Here is a 22,570-nt window from a genome sequence, read left to right on the forward strand (position 1 = left end):
CCTCCATTAAGTTTCAAACAGACTAAAACAAACTYTTAATTTTTCTGGGGTGAGAATTGTTTTTAATCTGATGAAAGAATTTCAACTGCACCTCCTACCTGTCATCAACTTAGCAAGCATTTACTGCAGCATGTACTATTGCTAATATTACGGCGAGTTCATTTTAGCAGATGAGAGTGAGAACGACCAAAGTTACTGGCAGATACAYGGATACAAAGTACCTCTGCACTTACTGTAGTGCAAGAACATAAAGCTGAAAAAAAGTTGGCTACTAACAAGCAAAACACCTACATTGACAAGTTAGTTTTTTAAAAGAAAAGTCACAGGTGGCTTTTAAAGGAAACAGGCACAGCTCAAACATTTTAAGTATGTTAAGACTCTGAAAGAAGTCTTGTACCARGCACTGGTGGCAGATTGACTGTGAACCACCCCAGAAGGTGCAGACTACCAGCTTGGCATGATGCACTGAGGTTTTACTTCACTAGATGAGCAGGCTAAGGCAGAAGAGGCCAGATCCTTAGCAGCAGAAATTTACCCAGCAAAGCTGTAATCAGTGGTGATCCATGCTGAATTATACCAGCTGAAGTTTGGACTCTTAGTCTATGAGAATGTCAGTGCTAAAACCAAATCTTCTGGCAAGACATCAACAGTTTAGGAGCTGGCTTCCCCTTTATTTAGCTAAAAATCTCATTTATTGGATTTGTTTGTTTTTAGACTAACCTCCTTTAAAAAGGCTGACTTATAATCCTGTAAAACATTGTCACATGTATTGAGGAAATTGGCACAGCTACTTATTTATTGTCCTCCAGAAAAAAAAAAACACTCTTGCTTGATTAATGTATGTTTTTGTATTGTAAGATATTAAAGAATGTTGCTTCACCTGTAATTATAGGGAATAGTTTATTTTGGCAAAGTGCCCTGGCTTCTGGTTGCCAAGTTATGAATAATGCAATGTTCCACATTCTAATTTCCGTGTTCTATGCTGTGAATTCGGAGCGGGGTGCATGCAAGGGCACACACATGAGAAGCTGAGGCTCTCCGAGTCACGAGCGCCTCTATTTTATACTTGCTTGCACAACTTGTTAATACTGGCATCTGCTTGCCAAATTCAGAGTTTGCTTCTGACTAATTTCATCTTGATGCAAACCAAAAATGTTGTCTCTTTTCTCCCCACAGAAGAATTATTTCTCTTACACTTGCATGCACCATCGCAATACCACTGAGGCGAGCTTACGGCTGCATGAAGGCGTTCTAAGCCGCATTTAGTTGGGACTTGGTAAAGATTCCCCGAAGAATTTAACGACAGAAGAATTCATTATGCTTTCGTATCTCCTCCGCCTCTACAACACAGAGCCCAACAATGTCTTTACAGAGCAGGAAGTAAATTTAGGCACTGACGCTGTCTCTCTCTCTTTTTTTGGCCTGCGTTTCATGGGGACACATGTGCCCAGTCCCAATCAAAACAGAGACAGATGGCACCGCTGATCATTCAGAATGGAAGGAGCCTCAGAGTCAGCATGTTTAGATGCATTTGCAGGGCTACACAGTATCCACTGGCCACTGGGACTGATTTAAAAAGAAGGCTAGAGAAAGCCTGAGCTTGCGCCAAAATTTAAATGTGCCATTTGAGCAATTATGGTTCTACATGAAAGCTGGGAGAAAGAATGCATGGGTCATTCTGATTTCGATTTAGAGACTATGTCCTCTGCTCCAAAGAGAAAATAAATGCAATCCTATTGCTTTACTGAAGCAGCTTTGGTGATAAAGGAAACCATGCTTTGAAGACTATTTTGCTGCAGCAAGGCTTTGTTGAAGCCGCATTCATTGAGTTAGAAAATGATTCTCCACACAAACAAATAAATGTACATCTAATGCATTAATATGTCAGATCACCTTTCAAGTGCATCCTTCATCTCGGTGACCATAAGAGTATTCCTAACAGATCTGTGATCCTGCATCATGTTTTCTATCTTAATACAAATCAGGGCCACAAAAGGCAGCAAGTGGCAACGGAAAATGCAGCTCCTCTTCTCAATAAGGCACATAGGTTAGAGGTTCCAGCTTACTGAGACTTGCTTTGATTCGTGAGTAAACATGTTCGGATTATGACCAAGCTCCACGTATGGCTAGGCAAGTATATTTCTCTATTGGAAGACTTATGGCAGCTGTAACCCATCATCTTATTGCAGCCTGGAGGTAGCTTGGGATTACCGGTAGCTTTGGTTGGACAATCAGAGCATAAAATTATAAAAAGAGAGAAAAAACAAATTTCTAGGATTGAAAGGGCCTCAGTTGCCTAAGTGTTGTGTCCGGCCTCTGTGCACAATGACATGCCTTCTACTCCCATGGCCTGAATCCAAACGGCTGAAATAAACAGGAAATATCTATGCTACTACAGCAGTGCTTGGACTCATTTGCAACCCCGTTAAGGGATTTACCGTATAAGTGATATGCTTTCCAGAACTTCCATTCATGACCACTGATTGGAGGTACACAAGGGCAGCATGATAACATCCTCAGGACAATTTCCTACAACTCTTGCAGCCTGGCCTAGAACTTTTACACTGTTACTGTTTCCTTTAATGGGAAAAGAAAGGCTCAGAATTAGCATCATTTAAGATAATCATGCCTTCAAAAAGAAACATGGGGCCATTTAAGAGTGCTGCACATTAATATTGTATAACCAACTGTGCTCCCAGAGCTGGAAAAGGAAACCAGCAAAGAAAAGGAAGGCGAGGTCATAAGCTGGCTATCTGAGGGAAAAGCAAGAACGCTTATGCAACTGAGTGGGAAAGAGAAGCTTTTGGGCACATAAATAGCATCAAAAAGGAAGAAAAGCGGAGAAGCGAATGGAGAAATGAAAGTAAAAGATGATGTGCATAGAGTGGTGAGGAGTGAGTAAGGTTAGGACAAGCATCACTGCTGAAGTGAGGGCAAAAAGTATTTGATATATTAGATAATGTTTACCACATTACTTGCCATTACATTGCTCTGTAAAGATACTGTTGGGTTCTGTGTTGTAGAGGTGGAGGAGATATGAAAGCATAACGAATTCTCCTGTCATTAAATTCTTTGGGGAATCTTTACTGAAGTCCCAGCCAAATGCAGCTTAGAATGACTTTGTGCAGCCATAAGCTCCGCTCAGTGGTACTGTGACGGTGCACGGCAGTGTAATTACAGCTTCTATAGTTATCCCAGACATAGTTTAGATAAGAAATAACACAAACTGGTCTTTTTTTTCCTATTATTTCATATTTGTATTTACTAACTATAGTCTAAGAAATGCATAAACTACCCAGAGCCATAATTACAATCCTCCTGTTGTCACACAGCAGCTGGCACAGCACAAACACTTACTGAATCCTGCCATAATAACCAGTAAATGCCAAAGAAAGCAGCAGCTCTATTAACACCAGTATGCAGACAGTGTACACAGCCAGGTCTGCCCTTAAACAGATGCACAAGACCGACAGCTAACTGACAACAGAAGGGGCACAACATGACCCCTTTGCAGAAGCCTCTGCTCTTCCAAGGAACATCCTCCTCCAAATCGGAACACAGTCTACGTTGAAAGTAATTGTTACTTTTCTCCTGAGAGCATCTGGGCACCATACAAATCCTTACTAAAAAAAGCAGCCTCTGTCTCTTAATTCTTACAATGTAGGTAAGAGATGTGAATAAACATTCAGTCACATCCTCAAATTATTTTCAGAAAGAACACAGTGGGACCTAGAATGCCCCATCAGAGACACTGTTGAACAGAACAGGCTAATTTTAGGGACAAGTCCTCTCTCTGACAAGCTGCTTGCACATCTAAGGGCAGAATCTGTCTGCTAGAAGGCAGCTGTTTGTGTTTTATAAGCTRAAGTTTCTCTTACCTATGGAATAACTCCAATATTTCACAAGGAATCATCATCCATCTAACTGAAGTATCCTCTAACGGACCATCAGCCTCATATCCCCTTTGAAATAGCACAGCTGAGCACYTGCTGGGCCACGATTTATTTTTTACCTTCTAAGACATCTTGCTAACTCTATAGCTCAATAGTGACAGTCGAATTTCACACTGCGATAGCCCCCCATCGATTTTTCACTCCCAGGAAGCAACTCCACAAATTAAAGTTAACAGCATTTCTGAAACTTAAAAAAAAAGAAAGAGAGAAATAAAAAGGGAGAAAAAAAGGATGGGGGGAGAGACATGAAGGGCAAAGATGCCTCAACTGCACTTCCAACATACGAAAAAATTACTTCTTGTGATTTTGGTAAATCGTGGGACAGGGAAGCTAGTGCCCCCAAGCTGGCAGCTGCAGCTCACCCCACCTTGCAGACACTTTAACTCTGAGACATTACAGCTGCAGTAGACACCGGAAGCCCTCTGCTATAGGAAGAGGTCAAAYACATATTAGAGATAGCTCCTCCAGTAGATAAGATTTAGATCAAATCTCTGGATACAGAGATTTGTGTGAAGCCAAGATACCATCTTTGCCCCAGATGTGAGCACTTCTGGTTAGTCTGCCCTGCTGAGCTTCGTTAGCCTGTGATGAACCATGACTCCGACAGAATTTCACTTGGCATAGTGGTAATTATGTTTAGGAGTACTACTATTGGCAYATGCAATTTCTACCAAACAGTTAAGAGTGAGCAGAATTAAGAAAATCAGCCCAGTACTTTGCTSTCTACCAATATAATCTAAGCACCCAATCTACAGCATGAACTAATGCAAATGTTTCATTTCATAAAAATCCCTCAACACTTATTCATGCACGCTTCCAACATAAAACACCAGTATAYAGCACATGCACATATTACATACTACCTAATTACTGAAAGGAAGAACTGAAATCTCAAAAAAATTCTGGACACAAGCCCTAGACACAAGCAGTACTAAGCCCAGGGACAGTGTTTTCTCAGCTTGGTCTCAACATGCTTCAGTTCAGCCTCCTGGGTCTTGTCTCAGGTTTTCACAGGCAGAGCTCAGACTGGACTCTCCAGCTGCAGATCCTCACCAGCAGCATCATACTCTCGCTTTGCAGAGTGCAAAGAGTTCATTTATGGCTAAGGCTAATTACTTAGTTTTAACTTTGCTATATGGTTTTCTTGTCTATCAGCAAAGCCTATTAATAGTATGACATAGAGAAGGGCTGGAGATTGCTTATCCTCTGGTGTGAATTCATAGCAGCTTCTCTCCGTTTCCCTCTGACATGCTGACTTAAGCGATCCCTCTCCCTTTTAGGCCTATGCTAATCCTCTGGCTTCACACCCATTTCTGCTCCAACCTCAATGTGTCTGTCTGGGTGCAGAGTCCCGAGAGCGAGACACTGCCACCTCACGTACTGCTCTCCCTTGCACAAGGAGACCATCCTAAACTTTGTTAAACTTTTAAGTGATACTCCTTCGCTTGCTATAGCACCAGAATCCCTATGGAGCAGACGCTTTCAGAAAGGCTGATTKGGAAAGAAGTGACATGGGGGGAAGGGGAGGAAAGGAGAGAAAAGAAAAATAAAACAAATATAATTGCTTTTGGTTTCTAAAACCATCTTTTTAACCCAACAAGCATCTCATCCGATGAAGTATGATAAGCATGAAGTGTTATATAAAGAAGATAATTATAAACGGATTTAATGCTTGGCAGGTTTATATCACAAGGTTTACAGCAAAGATAGCAYACTCACTTAACTAGCCTTGCATCTGTGATTGCTATTATGCGGGCAGCGCTGCTGGGGTCAAGCAGAATCAGAAACAAGATTTGTTTTAAGGAAAAAAGAGCACAGCCCCCTTCCCACCAAGGATGGCAGCTCCAGTCCCACCTCCTTCCAGTTCTGCTCCATCCCTGATTAATGATGTTGTCTGCCTGATTTATGACCCACCCCAACAGATTAGAGTTTCCCTCTTCAACCTCCCCTCCCTCCACCTCACCTCAGAAGGCACAGCCACACTCCGCTGGAAATATTAGAGAATTATTAAATAAACATTCATACGTCATGTCTCTTCCCATACTGAGCTCATCGTAGTCAACACTCAGCGGCCGGGCCCTGTTTGCTTTCAGGCTGACACCGACCAGCTGGAGTGATTCATGGAGAGGCTGGCTACAATGTTTCGTGTCATATATCATGCTAGCAGCGCTCCCTGCCCCGGCGGAGATAAACTGATCAACCACAACGGGCTGGAATGAATTTATGACAACACAAAATTGAGGAAAACAAATGGGAGGTGACCCAGTGGGCCACTAACCCAGACTCTTTTGCTGGCCTGCAATCTTGTTTGGTGGCAGAAAGCAAAATTGAACATTGGCACTCTGAATTAAGATGCTGGCTTTTAACCCCAGGGAGCCTTGGTTTGAAAATGGCACCAGGCCCTGCGGGCAGCACCGCGGGAGGGAGCCGCGCACGCCCGGGAGGCAGGCAGGGAGGAAGGCGTTCGCAGGCAAGGCGCTTGCATGGCTCACAGCCACCCTCTRCACGTAGCAGCACTGGCTCCACTGCTCGTGGAGGAGTCGGGGCGGATGTCTGAGCGCTCAGGGATCAGCTAGTCTTTCCAAGGCCACTTGCAAAGCTGCCCCCTGAGTCCAGCCGGGGAAGAGTTTCACCAGCTGAGCTCTGCCCATCCGCTGAGGACCTCTGCCACCACCTTCTGCGAGAGARGGGAAGAAACCCTCTCTAAGGGAAGAAACCCTGCAGTGACGGGAAAAAAAAGCCAGGACCAAAACCAAGTTCCTCATTACCTGTGGCTGCTATCTGAAGTTCAAACATCACACAGATGAGGTCAACAGTGAGAAAACTGTCTGCAATATCAAAGAACTGTCATGGCAGGATGAGTATGGGAAGTGGCATGGACTTTCCCCAAATCTGCATGAAAGAGACTCTTCTTAGAAAAGTTGGAGCTGAGATTCTATTAACTTTCAAGYACAGAATTTGTCTCCATGCCAAAATAAGGATGGTTTGCTGTATTGTATTAAAGAAWTAAAAAGACCCCCATCTCCTTGCCCAGCCTCATTTTTGGAAGAAGGGAGGGGGGAAGGAATGTCATTCTTAYGAAAGCAGGATCGATATGTGGAATCACTGCTAACTCTATTACCTCTTGTTCTAAATGGAGAGCACGGCTGACACAGGTGGTAAACCATGTGCTTCTGAACACTTTTAAAAATGCTAATCAGATGTTACACAGGGTTTAACATGCCAATCAATAACTTTCAGATTTAAAAGCAAAAATTAAACTTACAAACAAYAGAGTAAAGTGATGCTGCCAAAAACTTCCTGCAAACACCACCCAAAACAAGAAAAATGAAACCAATTTAGCTCCAGATTAAGAAACAGGAACTGGAGATGAATCAATTTAGCCTGTTGGGCTGGGTCACCATATATCATGGCTCAGCAGTGGAGTGGGAAGCAGCCAGACAGCATGAAACCCTTCCCCCCACCTCTTCTGTAGGCTTCTAGCTCTGATCCCTGTTATCAATTAATTTAACAGAACCCCTCTACACAGACAAGCACACAGAGCATTCAGACTCCTTCAGTGGCAGGACAGAAACTATTTATCACGCACATATCTCAAAGGAAAGAAGGGGAAAAAAAACGCGGTTCAGAATCCTCCAGCTGAAACACCATCTTGCCTTCTGAACATCAGTGAAATAAAAGCCCTTAAATAAAAAAGCTCTCCCCGCTACTTTCAAAATCAACATTATTGGAAAGACTCAGCAAGACACTAAGGCTCTTCCTGTAATTTCTATTGGGTTTTGCTGACCTTTTGCACCTTCTGCAGAACTGAAGCTTTAGCAGGGCAAGGTTACTGTGGAGCAAGGCAGGCAGGCACGCATGCACATGCTCGCACGCGCGCGCRCACACACACACACACTCTATCCCCACTTCAGAGTGGAGTTAGCACAAGTGTTGTTTGGAAAGGATTCTGGGATCCTTCAAAAGGTGCTAGCTAAAGCCTCTTTGATCAGATTATTAAAGCTATGTCAATTTTATCACTTGAGCTCAAGTGTTCTGGAAAATGTCAAATCCTTTCAGCTCCTGCAGTTTAAAGATTTTCAATAGGAGTGGATCTGGGAGGGTGGAGGGCTGGTGGGCTGACAGGCAGGAGGCCCAAAGGAAAGCCAGGCAGCAGCTGAGAGAGGCTGACAGATGAGGACAGAAGGGATATGTGTCTTCGAGCCCCTGCCACCAAGACAAAATGCAATGGCTTGCTCACCCTAAAGACAAACCTTCTGCACTGATCTGCCAGCTCCCAAATTAAGTGGTCCTTGGCCAAGCTCTGTTCAATAAGAACTACCAAACAGCAGAAAACCCATGTTCGAGCTATGGCAGTAGGAAGGCTTGGTATAAAGAAAGTGCCAAGACCAGAGGCAGTACTAATGTTTCCCACGCAGCAGGGAGTTTCCTCAGCTAAAACCTGACTGCAAATACAGCTTTGTGAGGCTTCCTGAACTGCTGGGGATCCCAGAACATTCAAAGGATGCAGTCCCTGGAGTCAGGATGAGAACAAACTACATTAGGCTGATTTTACAGAAAGTTATTTGTTCATTTCAATACTGGATTTTCCCTATATCCAATTATCAGTGGATCTTACCCCCAAAATATAAACACCGTCTCTGCTTAAAACTCATGCTGTCTCCTTGCTTCCATCTCATTCAAGCTGTTTTGTTTCTTGCTTGCTATACAGGCAACATTTATTTCAAGCAATAATCAACTCTCTCAAAAAAACTTAATGCAGTCCATGGTAAGAGGAAGAGTTTTGGGCTTGGATTGTCAAAAAGGCCTAGCATCTTACAGGAGGAGGCCAATGAGRGAGCCTATTACACAGAATGGAAAAATCACGTGTTTCTATCCTAAACTAGGCTGCAGGATATCCAGCTAGCAGAAAGGGAAAGGTAAGGAAATAACTAGGAGCATATGCACTATATACACTCAAACACTGGGAAACTTCTGAATCAACTAGAACAGCTGAAGGTACAATGCAGTCAGCACTGTAAGAGACATTTCTGTTAGTAGCCATGCAAAGACATCATCTAGACCCCATAGGGAGAGAAATTCTCAGTGAGCCTCATGGCAAGTTATGGGACTGCCAGAATCCTCCTGGCTGGAGAAATAGAGGGTGGAATTTGCAGGTACCATGGAAAAGACAGAATAGAGGCAATGCAAGGAACYGCTCGCGAGAGCCAAGACACTATGATAAGGTCACTTCTCCAGTAAAAGGAGGATGGCATGGATACRTTTACAGCTTACGTCTTGTAGAAAGAATCAAGAATTGCAAGTACAGCTCTACAAACCCATTGCTTTTCTCAGGGTACAATGGGTTTGAGTCTTTACTTCCTGCCCAAAGTCCTAACTCCAGTCTAGTTTTTTTTTTATGACCCTACAACTTATTTTGAAAACCTGCACTACCTAGAATATAGCAAGAAGCATGGATCTATTTACACAGTTTAAAAGAAGGCAATATACAATAGATAAGCTGTTTGGAAGCTGCTCTTAATTACCTGTCACCTGTTTACTGTCCACTCAGATATTCTGGGATAGGGGTAATGCCACACGCAACTCCCCACAGGCCCCCTGTGGACACAGCAGCAGCAGTTCAGGACCCCACGAGCCCAAAGCTCAGGCTTCACGTAAGTAAAACTTCCCCTCTCATTGGTCAAAGCTTCAGACATTCCTATCCCTCAGAACAGCTCTGCTTCTCAAAGCTCTAGATAGGCCACTACGGTCCCTAAAACAAGAAAAAGGAAAGCTATCCAATTTACACTCACTTTTCAATGTCACTGTTCTTACAGGTCTTCTGCATGGTCTCCTGTTTACTGCTCTCACCATTACTCGTTGAGGGCATTTCTGTTGAGGGAAGAACAGCCAAATTAGTAAAACAATATTTGAGCATTTAGATGATATAGTCTGAGCAAGTTACAGGTGCATAAAAAGAGGGTCTCACTGAGCCACTTGCATGTCAATCCTCAGAAAGAGAGAGAAAAAATTAATACTGTGTGTCCCCCTCTGGCAGAAAGACCTTCTCTCAGGACAGCACACTTCTATGATTCAGGGCTGAAGATGCAATCTCCAACCTCTCCTTACTTCACACTGACTGAACATCACAGATTTGTTAGTTRTTTTAGCTAGGATTTAACTCAGAAAGGTTTGATGCAGCTGCCATGCCAAAGTATACTTCCAGAAAGGTGGATCTGGAGCAAATCCATTTAGCCCACAGTTTGCTTTCAGCTGTCCCCCTTTTCTGGGATCTCTCGGACACAAGCAGGGAAAAAGATGCATGCCAGTACTGATAGGTACAGTCTGCTCATAGCTTTCTTCCCCATCAGCATTCCCACTGTTCTCCCCAACACTGGAGGGGATGTGAGCCTGCAGGAGAGATGACAGTCAAAAATGAGCCACATGAACTGTCCTGGAGGTCAGCCCCTGGGCTGTAGGTTCAGCACTGCCGCTTTATGTAAAAGACAAAAGGGGAGCTCATAGGAAGTGCCATCAGGGCTGCTTCTCCATCGCCTCTGTGGCTGTAGTTACTGAGGCAGAACACACCTACAAGCGAGCAAGTCTACATCATAGAAAATAAGTGTGATTGCCTATCCCATAGAAGAAAATGGCTGTGATAGACATCCTATGCTCTCCCCCTAATGATCATGCCCTTGGCAAAACTGGTTCCACTCAATCTCCTCTTCCCATTGGCAAGCACTTATGTTTCATAGGTACTTTCAAGGCTGGAAATCAAATGCCCAAAGCATTACAGTAACAGAAAGAGAACAGAATCATTGGGACAAGTCTCTTCAGGTTGCTGAGCTTCAGTTCTCTTCCTAGGGGAGCTGGAACTGCACTGCCCAGCTCTGGAAATGGATTTGGCATCTACAGCTGGAAAGTGCCAGGTTTTATTATTCTCATATTTCCACAGTGTTGCTGCTTACACTTCCAGTGCTACTGGCATTAAATACAACAAAGCAGCACTTATATAGATTTAAAAATATACCAAGGAATTCTATGAGCTTTCAAATAACGCAAGCAAAAGTACAATTTCACACCCACTCATTAGCTCTGTGGGTCACTAGTAGGACTGATTCCAGAGTTCCCATCCTAAATGTGTAGGCTTTAGAGCTATAGGCTTCTCTTGCCATACAGAGGGTAGCAAGGACAAGACCTGCATAGCAGATTGTGGCAAGTCTCCAGAATCCCCTTTTAAAGGAAGGAAGATGATAAGAAGCTGACTGGAAAAAAAGGAACTGGTGCCTACATAGTTCAAACGCCCAGAAGCTGAACAATTCCACCAGAGTCAAGCTCTGACGTGTCCTTCTGTGAAGCAGCAGTTTGTCTTTTAGTGACAAGACAGCAGGTCAATCCAGTCYCTACCTCTTATCACTGTACCAGTTACTACCCAGCTGCTTTTTCAGTGTGCCCTACTACAGCTCAGACAGCAGTGCAGAACTGCAACCAGACCTGAAGTTCCCTCTCCAGAGACAAGCTGCACTGGTTACCATAATTACTGGGTAGAGCGCAGACATGCTGGGCCAAGCAGTCACCAATGCTCTTTGAATGTAGATTGTTAAACAGGTAATGCTATTCAGGAAACGTGTGAGAGCTCTTGGGCCAAACACTAGACTGGAAGCCAGGTGACTATAGGTCTGATCTTGTCACAAGCTTTATATTCATCTTAAATCCTCTCTCAGTGCCTCTATCCAATAATAGAGGAGAATCTCTTTGCACCAAAAGGTGCAGAATTCAGTCTGCTGAATTTCTAGGATCTCTCCCAGACGTCACTGTGTACAGTTGGCTGCACTGTAAAGTTTCAAAAGGGTAGTGTAATTTTGTACATGTCTGTAAATACACGTTTGCAGTACTGCACAAGTACATTTGCAACTWCTCTTTTCAACTACCATACTAGCAGTCAGAAGATACAGAATGTCTTTCTGCCCTCCTGTAGCATGAGAATGAATAATTTACATGTGTAACACTCACCATCGCTGGCCCATTTAGAAAACTCCGGTGTTATTCGAGTACTGGGTGTGCCACCACTAAAAGAGAAAAGGGCAGAATGCTAAAGGTTGGATATGGAAAACTTGGCTTCTTGAAAAAAGCTGGCCCTTCCACCCACCAATGTACACACCACATCTCTCTTAATACCTCTATCCATCAGTCAACACACCAAATGTAAGCAGTTGGCCTGCTGCAGAAGGTGTTTCTGTGCTGTGTCCACCAATATACTTAGGACCTGCTCTTCTAGCTGTGCCCTTGGCTAAATCACATGGGGGATGTCACACCAAGTGAAGGCTTGCCTGTGACCTAAGGCCCATTTTTGAAATCATGATTTCAAAAATGAATAATTTACTGGTGAATAGAACATCTGTGTTGCAAGTTTCTACAGAATAACTGCACATCATAGGCGCCATGCTTTAATACTTCCCACTGAAGAACAGCATTGAAGTGCAGAGAACTTATGGCCCTGTCCATTCACTTGCAAGTCAGTAACAGACGCAGTAAGAGAAAGGAATCTTCTGAACAGTCTGGGCACTTGTGGCTACAAAACACTTTAGCTCTGTAAGCTAAGAGAGTTACACTCAAACAATAATCTAGGTTCATGCTTCAGGCTGCCAGCTAACCCCGTTGCAYTTCTATAGAAGCTTGCTAGAATTTTAAAGTGCTTTACGAGCAACATCATCACACCTGTTTTAGAGATGGGCAGATGAATCCAGGACATTTGCAAGAACTTTGTCCAGACAGCAAAACAATGTTTTACTGTGAGAGTCATATAAAGGAACCGGGTCTCCTGACCTCCAGTCCTCAGTCATCTCACCAAGCACTAAGTGTCTATAGCCACTAACAAGGGATGCCTGGATATCTTCCTGCTACAATCCCACTCTCTTGGCTGTAAAGGAGCTTTAGCATTTTTGAGGTACTGCCTGTGGACTAGCACTGTTAGCATAAGTATTGAATGGATCAATGGTTTGGATCCAGTATGGCAAGTCTCACATTTCTATGGAGTGGAACTTAATTTTGAACTAGCATTTGTGACAGGCTAAGCAGTAAGAAAACTTCATTTCACTGCTCTATCAATCACTTCAACCTTGACCTCACAGGATCACTCAGTCAAAGAGATAGAGGGGTAATTTAAACCCTGTTTTATGCAGGGCAGAGGGCTTAGAAAGCAATCCTCGCTCCCTGTTAAAACTCATTTTATTTGTCTGAAATGCTTCCTCAAATGCCCTGAACATGGGCTGCCTATATTCTATAGTTATGTATGTGGGCAGCACACACATCCTGCCCAGGTCTGCCCATGCCCTGGAGCTCAATACAAAAGGATTAATTAGTTTGTCTGTCCCTCAGAACATAATGGGATGTGGTGAAGTCATACCCTAGGGGCCAGACTCCTAATATGCAGAACAAGATTCTGATGGCCTCATGTGATATGTTTTTAAGAGGCCACRTTTCATCAGGAAACAAGGTAAAGCATAGAGCCCAAGAGCAGCATTCTTGGCTAGAAAGCAGCTTCTGTCCAGCACTGTTATGAGAGAAAACAAAGCTGGCTGGCCACTGGGGTGGTCAAGGTGACAGAGAACGTAGGTAGGCTTCTACAAAGAGGCTGCACAGGTCAAAATTCAGCACTGTTACAGCCCTGCTTGTTGCTAAGTCTTCCTTGTTGTGATTCTTGCACTTGCAAACGAGTAGATACTTTCCACAAATTCAGATTCCTCCAAGTATAATGAAAGCAAGTTAGAAAGGCACAGCACTTACTTTAAAACAGCACCGCGGAGCGCCTCCCTCTCTTTGGCTTCACCTGGCTCTTCCCCAGTGCAAGGGATAACGTCTGCCTCGGTGTACCTGAGAACAAGGGGGTTAAGGAACATACAGCCTTGCTGCAGACAGTGGGCAGGCACTCTGCTTCTGAGGTGGCTCAGACATTATCTGGGATACAGAGCAAGTTCATTCCACCTTGGAGCACCTCAAAAGAAGAGGGGCTGGTATGCATGGAGGGACATGAACTCTGGATCAAAATTCTGTTCTAGGTCGAAGAATACAGACAGGTCCTTAGACAGCAATGTGAAGGCACAGCTTTTAAGAGGAGAAACTAATTCCTACGCCTTTGCAAGGGTAACTTGCATAACTCCACTATTTCTATCTGAGCTACAGAGATCTTTTATTAGTGAAGGACTGGGGCTTCAGTCTGAAAAGTGGGTACAAATTTCAGTAAAATCCCATTTAGAGCTATACATTCTTCCGCATCACAGCTTATGAGTCTATGTCTGCCTAATACCCTTGTAAGATTTCCTCCTTGGTGGCTGCACAACGGCTGTGGGGCAGAGAAAGTTTGCCCACAGGTCTCCTAGAGCTATGTCCAAACAGTCTGGCTCTTGGATGGAGGAATTCCAGGAAACTGCCGTTTATGATAATTCTGCCCATGCCCTGTCTAACAAAAGGAATAAAAATACAGCCTCACAGTAATAGTGACAGATGAACAGTGCTTGAAATACTCTGCACAAAACTCTGAAAATATAGAGGTCAAAAAATCGCACGTCTTGTGGAACAGAGACTAAATTCTTACCCCATCTACGTGGAAGAAAGCATGGATGGAGACATCACTGGTAACAAGCACAGCTTATGAATTGCTCAGTAGACCAACAATGTAACTTTATCTCATCCAACATCTCCTACACCTTTCACCACCTGGGTTTGAAGTAGTGTTGCGTGATCAGAAGGATCTCAAAGGGACTAAGTGAGAATTCCTCCTAGTTCAAATAACAAGGTGACTGAGAAAGATGCTGCCATTTCCAGTAGGGCTGGACACAGACCAGCCAACATTACCCTGTACTGTGCTGTATCAGAGCTAGCTGAAGCACTAGATGCACCTCTAGGTTCCCTCTCAGCATGAGCCTTTCAAAAACGATACTGTGGTTTCCCGTATTCAAGTGTGTCATCACCATCCACATCCAGGTCAGCATCACTGTCTGGATTCTCCTTGCCGCTGCACATGATAAATCCAGAACCTGAAGAAAACAAAACATGTGGATGAGCATTTGAACTGAAGACCAAGTGAAGGAGACGTCCTAAGGACAGTGGGGCAGCAACAGTCTGCAGGCTGTCCTTCACCCATAACAGACTAACAAAACRTACCAGCTCCAAAGACTGCACAAAGATTAATTTCTAAAGACGCACAGAAAAYGCTCACAGAAATGTTCCACCTTCCAGGATTTTATGTTCTAAAATGTCCTGTAACACTGAAAGTGAAACTGTCCTTTTCCTCTCCAAATTATTTTAAAATGGAAGGCACTAGAAATGTCTCTCTCAAAGACAAAAAAAAAGTAAAGCAACGGAGAGAAGACAATGATTATGATTTTTCATAGAAGTGGGTAACACAGAAACTCTACTACTAGCACGTATGAGAAGGCCACTGGAACATTCTGAATTAATCCAACTGCAGAATGTGAGCAGAGACTAAAATACAATTAACAATTATGAATTTTTAAATGCATCATAGCTTGGCTTTTTCAATATAAAGTGTTTAAGGAAAATAAGTCTGTTCCTAGGAAATGATAAATATCCACAGTTATTAATAGCCCCTTATAAGCACTTCTTATGCAAGCAAATTCCAGTGCAAGTCAGAAAGGCTCCTGCACCTCTAACAAGTGTTGGTCAGGTACCAACCTAGACCCAGCTTCAGCAGGAAGCAAGAGCCCACTGCTCCACTCAAGACTGACTTGTGTAAGAACTGGCATTTTCTAGCACTACATACATTTATTTTGGTCCTCAAATGTTCTGTTACCTATTTTATTGCTAACTATAATCAGGCTTCCTTTAACCCAGTCCATGTGCAAACACCTAGTAAGATGAACCTCCACTTGGCATTTACTGCCTAATGTTTATTAATAGAAGGGGAACTAAGAAAGACATAGATTTATTCTTCATGTGATATAGCACTGGACACACTCTCCCAGTGAGGTTAAAAATGAATCCAAGATCTCCTGAGTTCCAGGGTAACGAAAGGTCCCCACTCACATTCAGTTCTGCAGCAGATCTAAGCTGCCTGGGGGCATAACCTATGCAGATAGCAATTCGTTCACTCCAGCTGCCTCCAGAACGCTTCTTCACTTAGCATCCCGCTGTCCAGACAGTGGATCTGGACACCTGGCTCGCAGACAGAGTATCTGCTGGAGCATAACAGACTCAGCACATCCAGATGGCTGGTGACCTAAGTGCGTGCCTGGCAGACCAGGGAGCACATCCTACCTGCAAYCACACAAAGAGTAAGGCAGAGACAGACTTAGCTTTGCATGAATGTTCCAGAGGTGGTAGATTCCTGCACTGTGAACCTGTTCCTAAGTGCAGAAGACATGCTAACACATGCAAGGGGCATGTCTGGGAAAAAAAAAAAGAAAAAAAAAAAAAAGGATATTCCCAAGCTTTAGAGAAGCCCTCTTGCTGATGTGGATGCCTGAGTCTGCTCAGCCTAACCAGCCTCTCACCAACACACACACACAAGCTTGTGCTGTCAGCAGCAAACTTGTGCTTTTCCAGCACAGAAGAATGAGCAGTATTTCTAGCAGTCTGCATCTGTGCTGAGAGCAGGGCAAGCTGAAGGTCTCATTTCCAAGGACAACACAGGGAAACAGTTCTTTACTGTCACTCTCTAGGAATGGATGTGTTTCCTGATTAATTAAGCCTCCAGTAAAATTTGTTTATATGGATTTGATATTTCTCTTCTCTGGATCCAAAGAAGGTCCTTAACAAGTGATCACCATAGCACGACAATGATTTTAAGGATAACTTTTCCCTAGAAGCATAAACTACTCTTTACCTCAAAGTAATTGCCAGCCTTAATTCTTACCGGAGCTAACAAAAGTAGCATTGACATTGCAGCATCTACCTTCTGCTTCAGGTAGTACAGGAGTCATACTCGTAGGTCAAGTTGGCAGTGTCGTCGGGGCAACCTTCTCCTATCAGATCCCATATAAAGTGTTTCATGTACTGACTGCATGCTGCCAGCCAACATATGTCATGAGCTGCCTTCTCTTGCTGCAATGGCTTATCTAGTAAATCTTGAATCCTTCAGTTCATCACAATGTTTGGGAGAAGATTTAGAGTACTAAGAGAGACCTGTCAAAGAAGCTGGATAGTCTCTCAAAGCTGCCTGAGAAGTCACAGTGGGCGATAGAGTAGTAATTTACAGGCATGGCATTTAACCTGCAGTAACACCATCCTCTGAACCTGGCATTACTTTAGCCCATCACTTCTCAAAGGCTATAAACTCTGGACACACAGGTCTTCATTTTTCTTTTGAAGATGTGGGAAACACAAATCATGCAAAGCTGGAGCCGTGTCTTGGCCAGTCCCGTAGGTGATATGAATGTTAGCCCGATAATGAATACTTGGAACAAGTGCCTGGGGGGAGCAAGGGGTCAAAAGACTGAATGTAAATGGGATCACTCCCTGCATCCCTCTGTCTGCAAGGATGCCAAGCACACAGGAAACCTGCATCTTTCCATCAATTTTGTTTCTAAGTCACTCAAGCCAACTAGTGGTTTATGGTCAGAGCTTAAGAACAGAAAATCTGCTTACTATGATACAATTCACAAATTTTAAGGCACTTTGACTTCAGAATCCTCATGTCCTTGCTCTCAAAATCTTTGTACTTAAGAAAATCCCTTTTAAATCTATAATGATAATACTAGTGCAGCCCATTTGCAGAACCTAACTGCAGTAGGAACGACTGCACTCCCAACAGAGCATTATCCCTTCCACTGAATACACAGAGGGCACAGAGGAAGAGTTTGGACAGTTTATGTTACGATGCCAAATACACACTAGAACGATCTGATACAGCAGCATTCCAACCAGAGAGGAGGGCACACAGAAGTTCATAGGTTAAGATGTGCTGCAGAAGAAGGGCAAATTTTCTTTCCTAACCAAATAGGGAGACTTTCAGGCCACAAATATGTTCCCTATGTGAATCAAAAGATTCATAAATCCTGGTAGTGCCACTGCCTTCAGGAGAAAACAAAGCGAAGGATGTAAAGCTCAGGTGAGAGCCAGCCTGTAGAATGAACATTCAGTCACAGATGCCTCTAACACCATTTCATCTGACGCACTGATGGATTTTGAGGCCAGTTCCAATGGGCTGGGGTTTGGTGCCACAGTTTCAACCTGACTCTCCTCGTCTGACTTCCTGGTGTTGCTTCCCTGCACAAAGCCAGTGAAAACATCCACGCAGCTGTTCAAATATTTGACGTCTGAACTGCTTGACATTATTCATTCATCTCATGCTCATTCAAACCAGATTTCTGGACAAGTGCTGTTATAAATGGATTAAGAGAGCCACTAAATGCAAGGAAGGCTGGACAGGATCACACCTGCTTCTCACTAACTCAACCCAAGTGTAAAGAAGGCTCCAAACTTCCACCTCATGCCTATGGTGTATGTTGCCAGAAGTAAAATGTGAAATGGAGCACAGAGGGTGCTGTGTGAATAAAGCACACTTCACAGTGGCATTGTTTCAGAACCATTAGAGGAGAATGGGAGCCTCCAGAAGACCCCCTACTATGACACCCAGGTGATCTGCAATTCAGTTGAACACTCTCGGAGCTGTAGATGGGTTCCTCCAGCAGGCTCAGCACTGAAGGCCATGCAGTAATTCACTGCCATCAGCAGTRCTGCCCAGAGCAGACCTCTAAAACCAATGCCGCTCTCCAGAGGTCAATGCTCAGGACTAGAACTTTATCCCAATACATTAATAAAGTCAAATCCAACAACTGAATGTTAAGTTGCAAGTTTGACCTACGAATTCACAAGAGACGTGATCCTGAGGCTGTTATTCATAGAAGCAGTGGCAAATCTCACAAGGAGAGTCACTTAAGGCCTAAAGAACATAACTCCACATGTGTATTTGAAAATGCTACTTTCAGATAAAACCAAACAATGCAGACTCTTCCATACCTTTCCTCTTTGCTTGCTGAAATGTTTTTTTTTTTTTTGTTCTTATTGTACATTTGGTTGAAGGCAACTGCCTGTTCTACGTTGCCATCCTGATACAATTAGCAATCCCAATGCTAAAGCAGCACAATTCTCTGACAGTCTTAATCCCAGCTGCCTCCTTAAGGTCCAGACAAACAGGAGTGAGCAGGTAGGTCAGATGCAGGGGCCATTAAGCAGAGAAGAAACAAAGTTACAGCTCTGTCTCCAATCCCCATTGCTCTTGTAGCCAGGTGCTCTGACAAGCAATTCCAGCACTGGTATTGAGTGGCACCTCTATAAACCCTGTGACAGTTTGGGAGACAAACTCCCGCATCAATCAGAATGTACCTATCAAGATCACTTACCTAAAGCGCTCGCAACCCTCCAGCACTGTGTACACAGCTTTGGCTCAGAGTAGGCTGCCTGAGCACCAATTCAAGTTAGTTTCTGAAAATTTCTGGTACAAGCAATCCACACAAGCAACAGTGTTTCTGAATTACGGATGCAGATCTTTGAAAAGCAAAAAAATAAAATTCATATACCTCTGAGCCACCGCCAGRCTGCAAGCACTGACAGCTTAGAGGAATCAGCTGAGCTTGAAGGAGACTGGGTAATATTTCCCACTTTCTTCCACGTACAGATTAATAATGGCAGGAGATAAATCTCATCAGAAACCCTTTTCTTCCCTTTTGCGTAAGTTCTGATAGCATTTTGATTTCTCCTAAGCTGTCCCCTATACCTAAGCATCCTCTCTGACCTCTGCACTGCTTCTCAAATCTCACTTCCTTGTGCCATCCCCCAGATGACAGGTCATCTCAACATATCTTGAGTGAATGCCWGCTCAAGCTAAGATCTGGAGTCATTAACATGATATATAAGCAGGTTCACAGAACAGAACAGATAAAAGTGCCTCCCATTCAAGTCCCTCCCTCTCTCCATCACGTTCAGCGGCAGATGGTCAAAGCGACAACATATGCTGCTTCAGGTGTTGGCAGCACTGTCAGCTCTTGTATAGACATGAGATCACATGGAGACTGGCAGTCTCAGGAGTGGAAAGATAACACAACCATTCTAGTGTGGACCCAAACAACTACGGCCAACTTTCATTAGCACAGCTGGAAAAGCAAAGACCTATCCTGCGCCATCTCAACTGCGCAATTCYTTTCTGAACAAATAAGCCAGTTTTGGGGCCAGTTGTTTTGTATGTGCTTAAGAATCAGGTCAAAGATGACTGAGGAACATAACTAGAAAAAACAGTATTATTATTTGTGGCACCATTATGGCTGTAGCTACTAGATGCTGCTCACACAGAGGATCAAACTCACCTACTCATAGTATTTCTCCTGTTTGTCCCCCAAGAAAGAGATGTTTGAACCTGTATCAGGAACATAGGAAATTCTGGATTTTTACTAGAAGTTCCATAAGTGGGTCTAAATCCAAATCTACCTCAGGAGGGTGTAGCTTTCCTGGGGTCTGGAAAGAGGCTGAGAAGAGGCTTTCATGTTGCTCACAGGTAATTTACACATGCTCAGGAAGGAAAAAAAACAAGCTTCCTGTAAATTTCCAGAACTGTAGCCTTTGCTAATAACACTCGTTGCAGTAATAGTAACCCCCTTTTGCAAAACCTCCCTTATCAGCACGTTCACTCTATTTTCTTAACAAAATGTCACTGGCTTCTTGGAGAGTAAAAACAATGAGGGCAATAAAAGTAGTTTATGCAGACACACGGCCAGGCCACACACGCTTCCTGAGAATGGCTCTAAACTGGGTTTATTTCATCAGCTGCTAAAGTATCCCAAACTAGTACTAAGAGGACAAGATGGCACGGATGCTGTTTTATTTTAAATGGTGGCTTGGGAAGAAAGAAAAAGCCATTAGGGATCCTTGAAAATAAGAGAAGAGCTGAGAATGAGGCCATCCTGAACAGCAGTCTTTCTCCAGATTAGTAACATTTCCCCAAACATTTCTGGACAATCAAACTGCTCCCCCTTCTTCTCTAACGCATACAGAGATGTAGAAGATTTCTTCTAGTGACTTTCACAGCCTGTTGCCAGAAAAATTTACATTTAGAGGCCATGAAATGCTGCTTTTGCAGGAAAAGCGTTTTGTTTCTGTGGAGCCAGATCCATTTCAAGTAAAACAGTGATTTACCTGGAAAACTGACACCCAGCTGTGTCATTACACTGAACACCTGAAACAGCAGATGCGCCGATCTGAGGTCATCTATTAGCCCCCACAGAGGCAGAAACAAGCTGCCAGAGACCTGACTGCTTACCAGCATCTTAGCAAAGATCACCGTAAGCATCCAACAGATCAGAGGAACAGCTGCCTTTAAAGAAAGGGCCATATAATTTTATGACCATTAACATCATTTTGCAGCAACATGCTGAACAAATGTCAGGCAAGCTCCACTGTACAAGATAAAAGCCAGCTGCTGCAAGGTTCAAGGAAGAGGCTTCCCATCCCCTCACAGCACCGAGGAACTGGCTAGGAGTATTCCTGAGATTCTTCTTATGCCTCTGTATAATGCATCAGGTGCAGATCTTGGTTGGAGACAGAAAAATGCACTTGGACCCAAAGGGCCGATCCAGAACGGCCATTCATGMACAGTTGCCTCCTAGAGCTTCGCGGCAGCGGGATGCACGAAGGTGAGAACAGTGTCGCATCTGCCTCAAAAGCTGCTCTTCAAAACCTAAAGCTGAAGTACAAACGCAGCAGCACAGCCACGCTCTTTGCAGCTATGGCTCATTTTCCACAGTCAGAGAAAGGTGGATCTGAAAGCTTTTGTTCCCCTAGGGAGAGGGTGGAAACAAACAAAAAAGGAAGAGGGAGAATTAAAGTAATCTTGAATCACTAAGCAGATTCACATCACTGGATCAATAAGCACCACTGACAGGGATCACAGGAATGTCGCAACTTTGCCAATAATAAAGCAGCACAGCAGAGCTAGGAGGATGACTTTTCTAAGGCAGCCAAGCATGAAGCAGCAAGGCTGGTGAGCAGCTGAAAGCGACACTCGGGCTCACAGCACACTGTTGCCAGCAGCGGGCCTCGGTGCAGTTTGCTTTAAATAACGATGAGCGCAGAGATTGTGTTTGAGGGGGAAAGACAGTCAACAACTGAAAAAAATCCAAGGCCTAAATTTCACAGGCCATACCCATATGCTCTTCCCAAACTAATTCTTTTCTAGGCTGGAAAGAAGAAAGAAAAATCAGTGTTAATTTAATCAATTGATCAGGCTATTGATTGCAAAACTGAAGCTGCTAGTTAGCCATGTGCTGTAATGCCCTCAACTCTGAAACCACAAAACACATCATTGATTTCTTCRCTTCCAGCTCCAAAATAAGAAATAAAGCTCTGCTTTCAGCAGGGAAGCAACTTTCTAGTCCAGGGAAAGGATGCAAGCGAATGAGAACACAAACCAGGAAACAGGGGCAGCCGCATCCTGCGAGTTTCAAACTGAAATTAGTTACAGATGCAGTCACGGTGTCTTGTGTAAACTCTATCGATTGGGTAGCTGACAGTCTTCGGAGCCTCCATACTAGGACAATCAATCCGGCTGCAGTGTCACCTGCCACTTTGCTGAACAGTTGACAATGCAATTATCCAGTGTGGAGGCAGGGAGTTGGCGTGTGTCAAAC

The 22,570-nt window shown here is 43.7% G+C and overlaps 1 protein-coding gene across 1 annotated transcript in view; it reads right to left on the reverse strand.

Annotated features, from left to right (window-relative positions):
* Window positions 1-22,570, reverse strand: part of LOC146588816 (E3 ubiquitin-protein ligase RNF220) — a 132,382-nt gene that overhangs the window by 17,385 nt on the left and 92,427 nt on the right. The window contains exons 8-11 of the mRNA XM_085317308.1: window positions 14,872-14,968; window positions 13,719-13,805; window positions 11,946-12,001; window positions 9,746-9,824 (exon numbers count right to left, since the gene is read on the reverse strand). Coding sequence (XP_085173434.1) covers window positions 9,746-9,824; window positions 11,946-12,001; window positions 13,719-13,805; window positions 14,872-14,968 — 319 coding nt within the window. The remainder of the gene's footprint in view (window positions 1-9,745; window positions 9,825-11,945; window positions 12,002-13,718; window positions 13,806-14,871; window positions 14,969-22,570) is intronic.

The sequence above is a fragment of the Rhea americana genome, unplaced genomic scaffold (assembly GCF_003343005.1).
Source record: "Rhea americana isolate MKP2758 unplaced genomic scaffold, rheAme1 scaffold_497, whole genome shotgun sequence".
NCBI classification, from domain to species: domain Eukaryota; kingdom Metazoa; phylum Chordata; class Aves; order Rheiformes; family Rheidae; genus Rhea; species Rhea americana.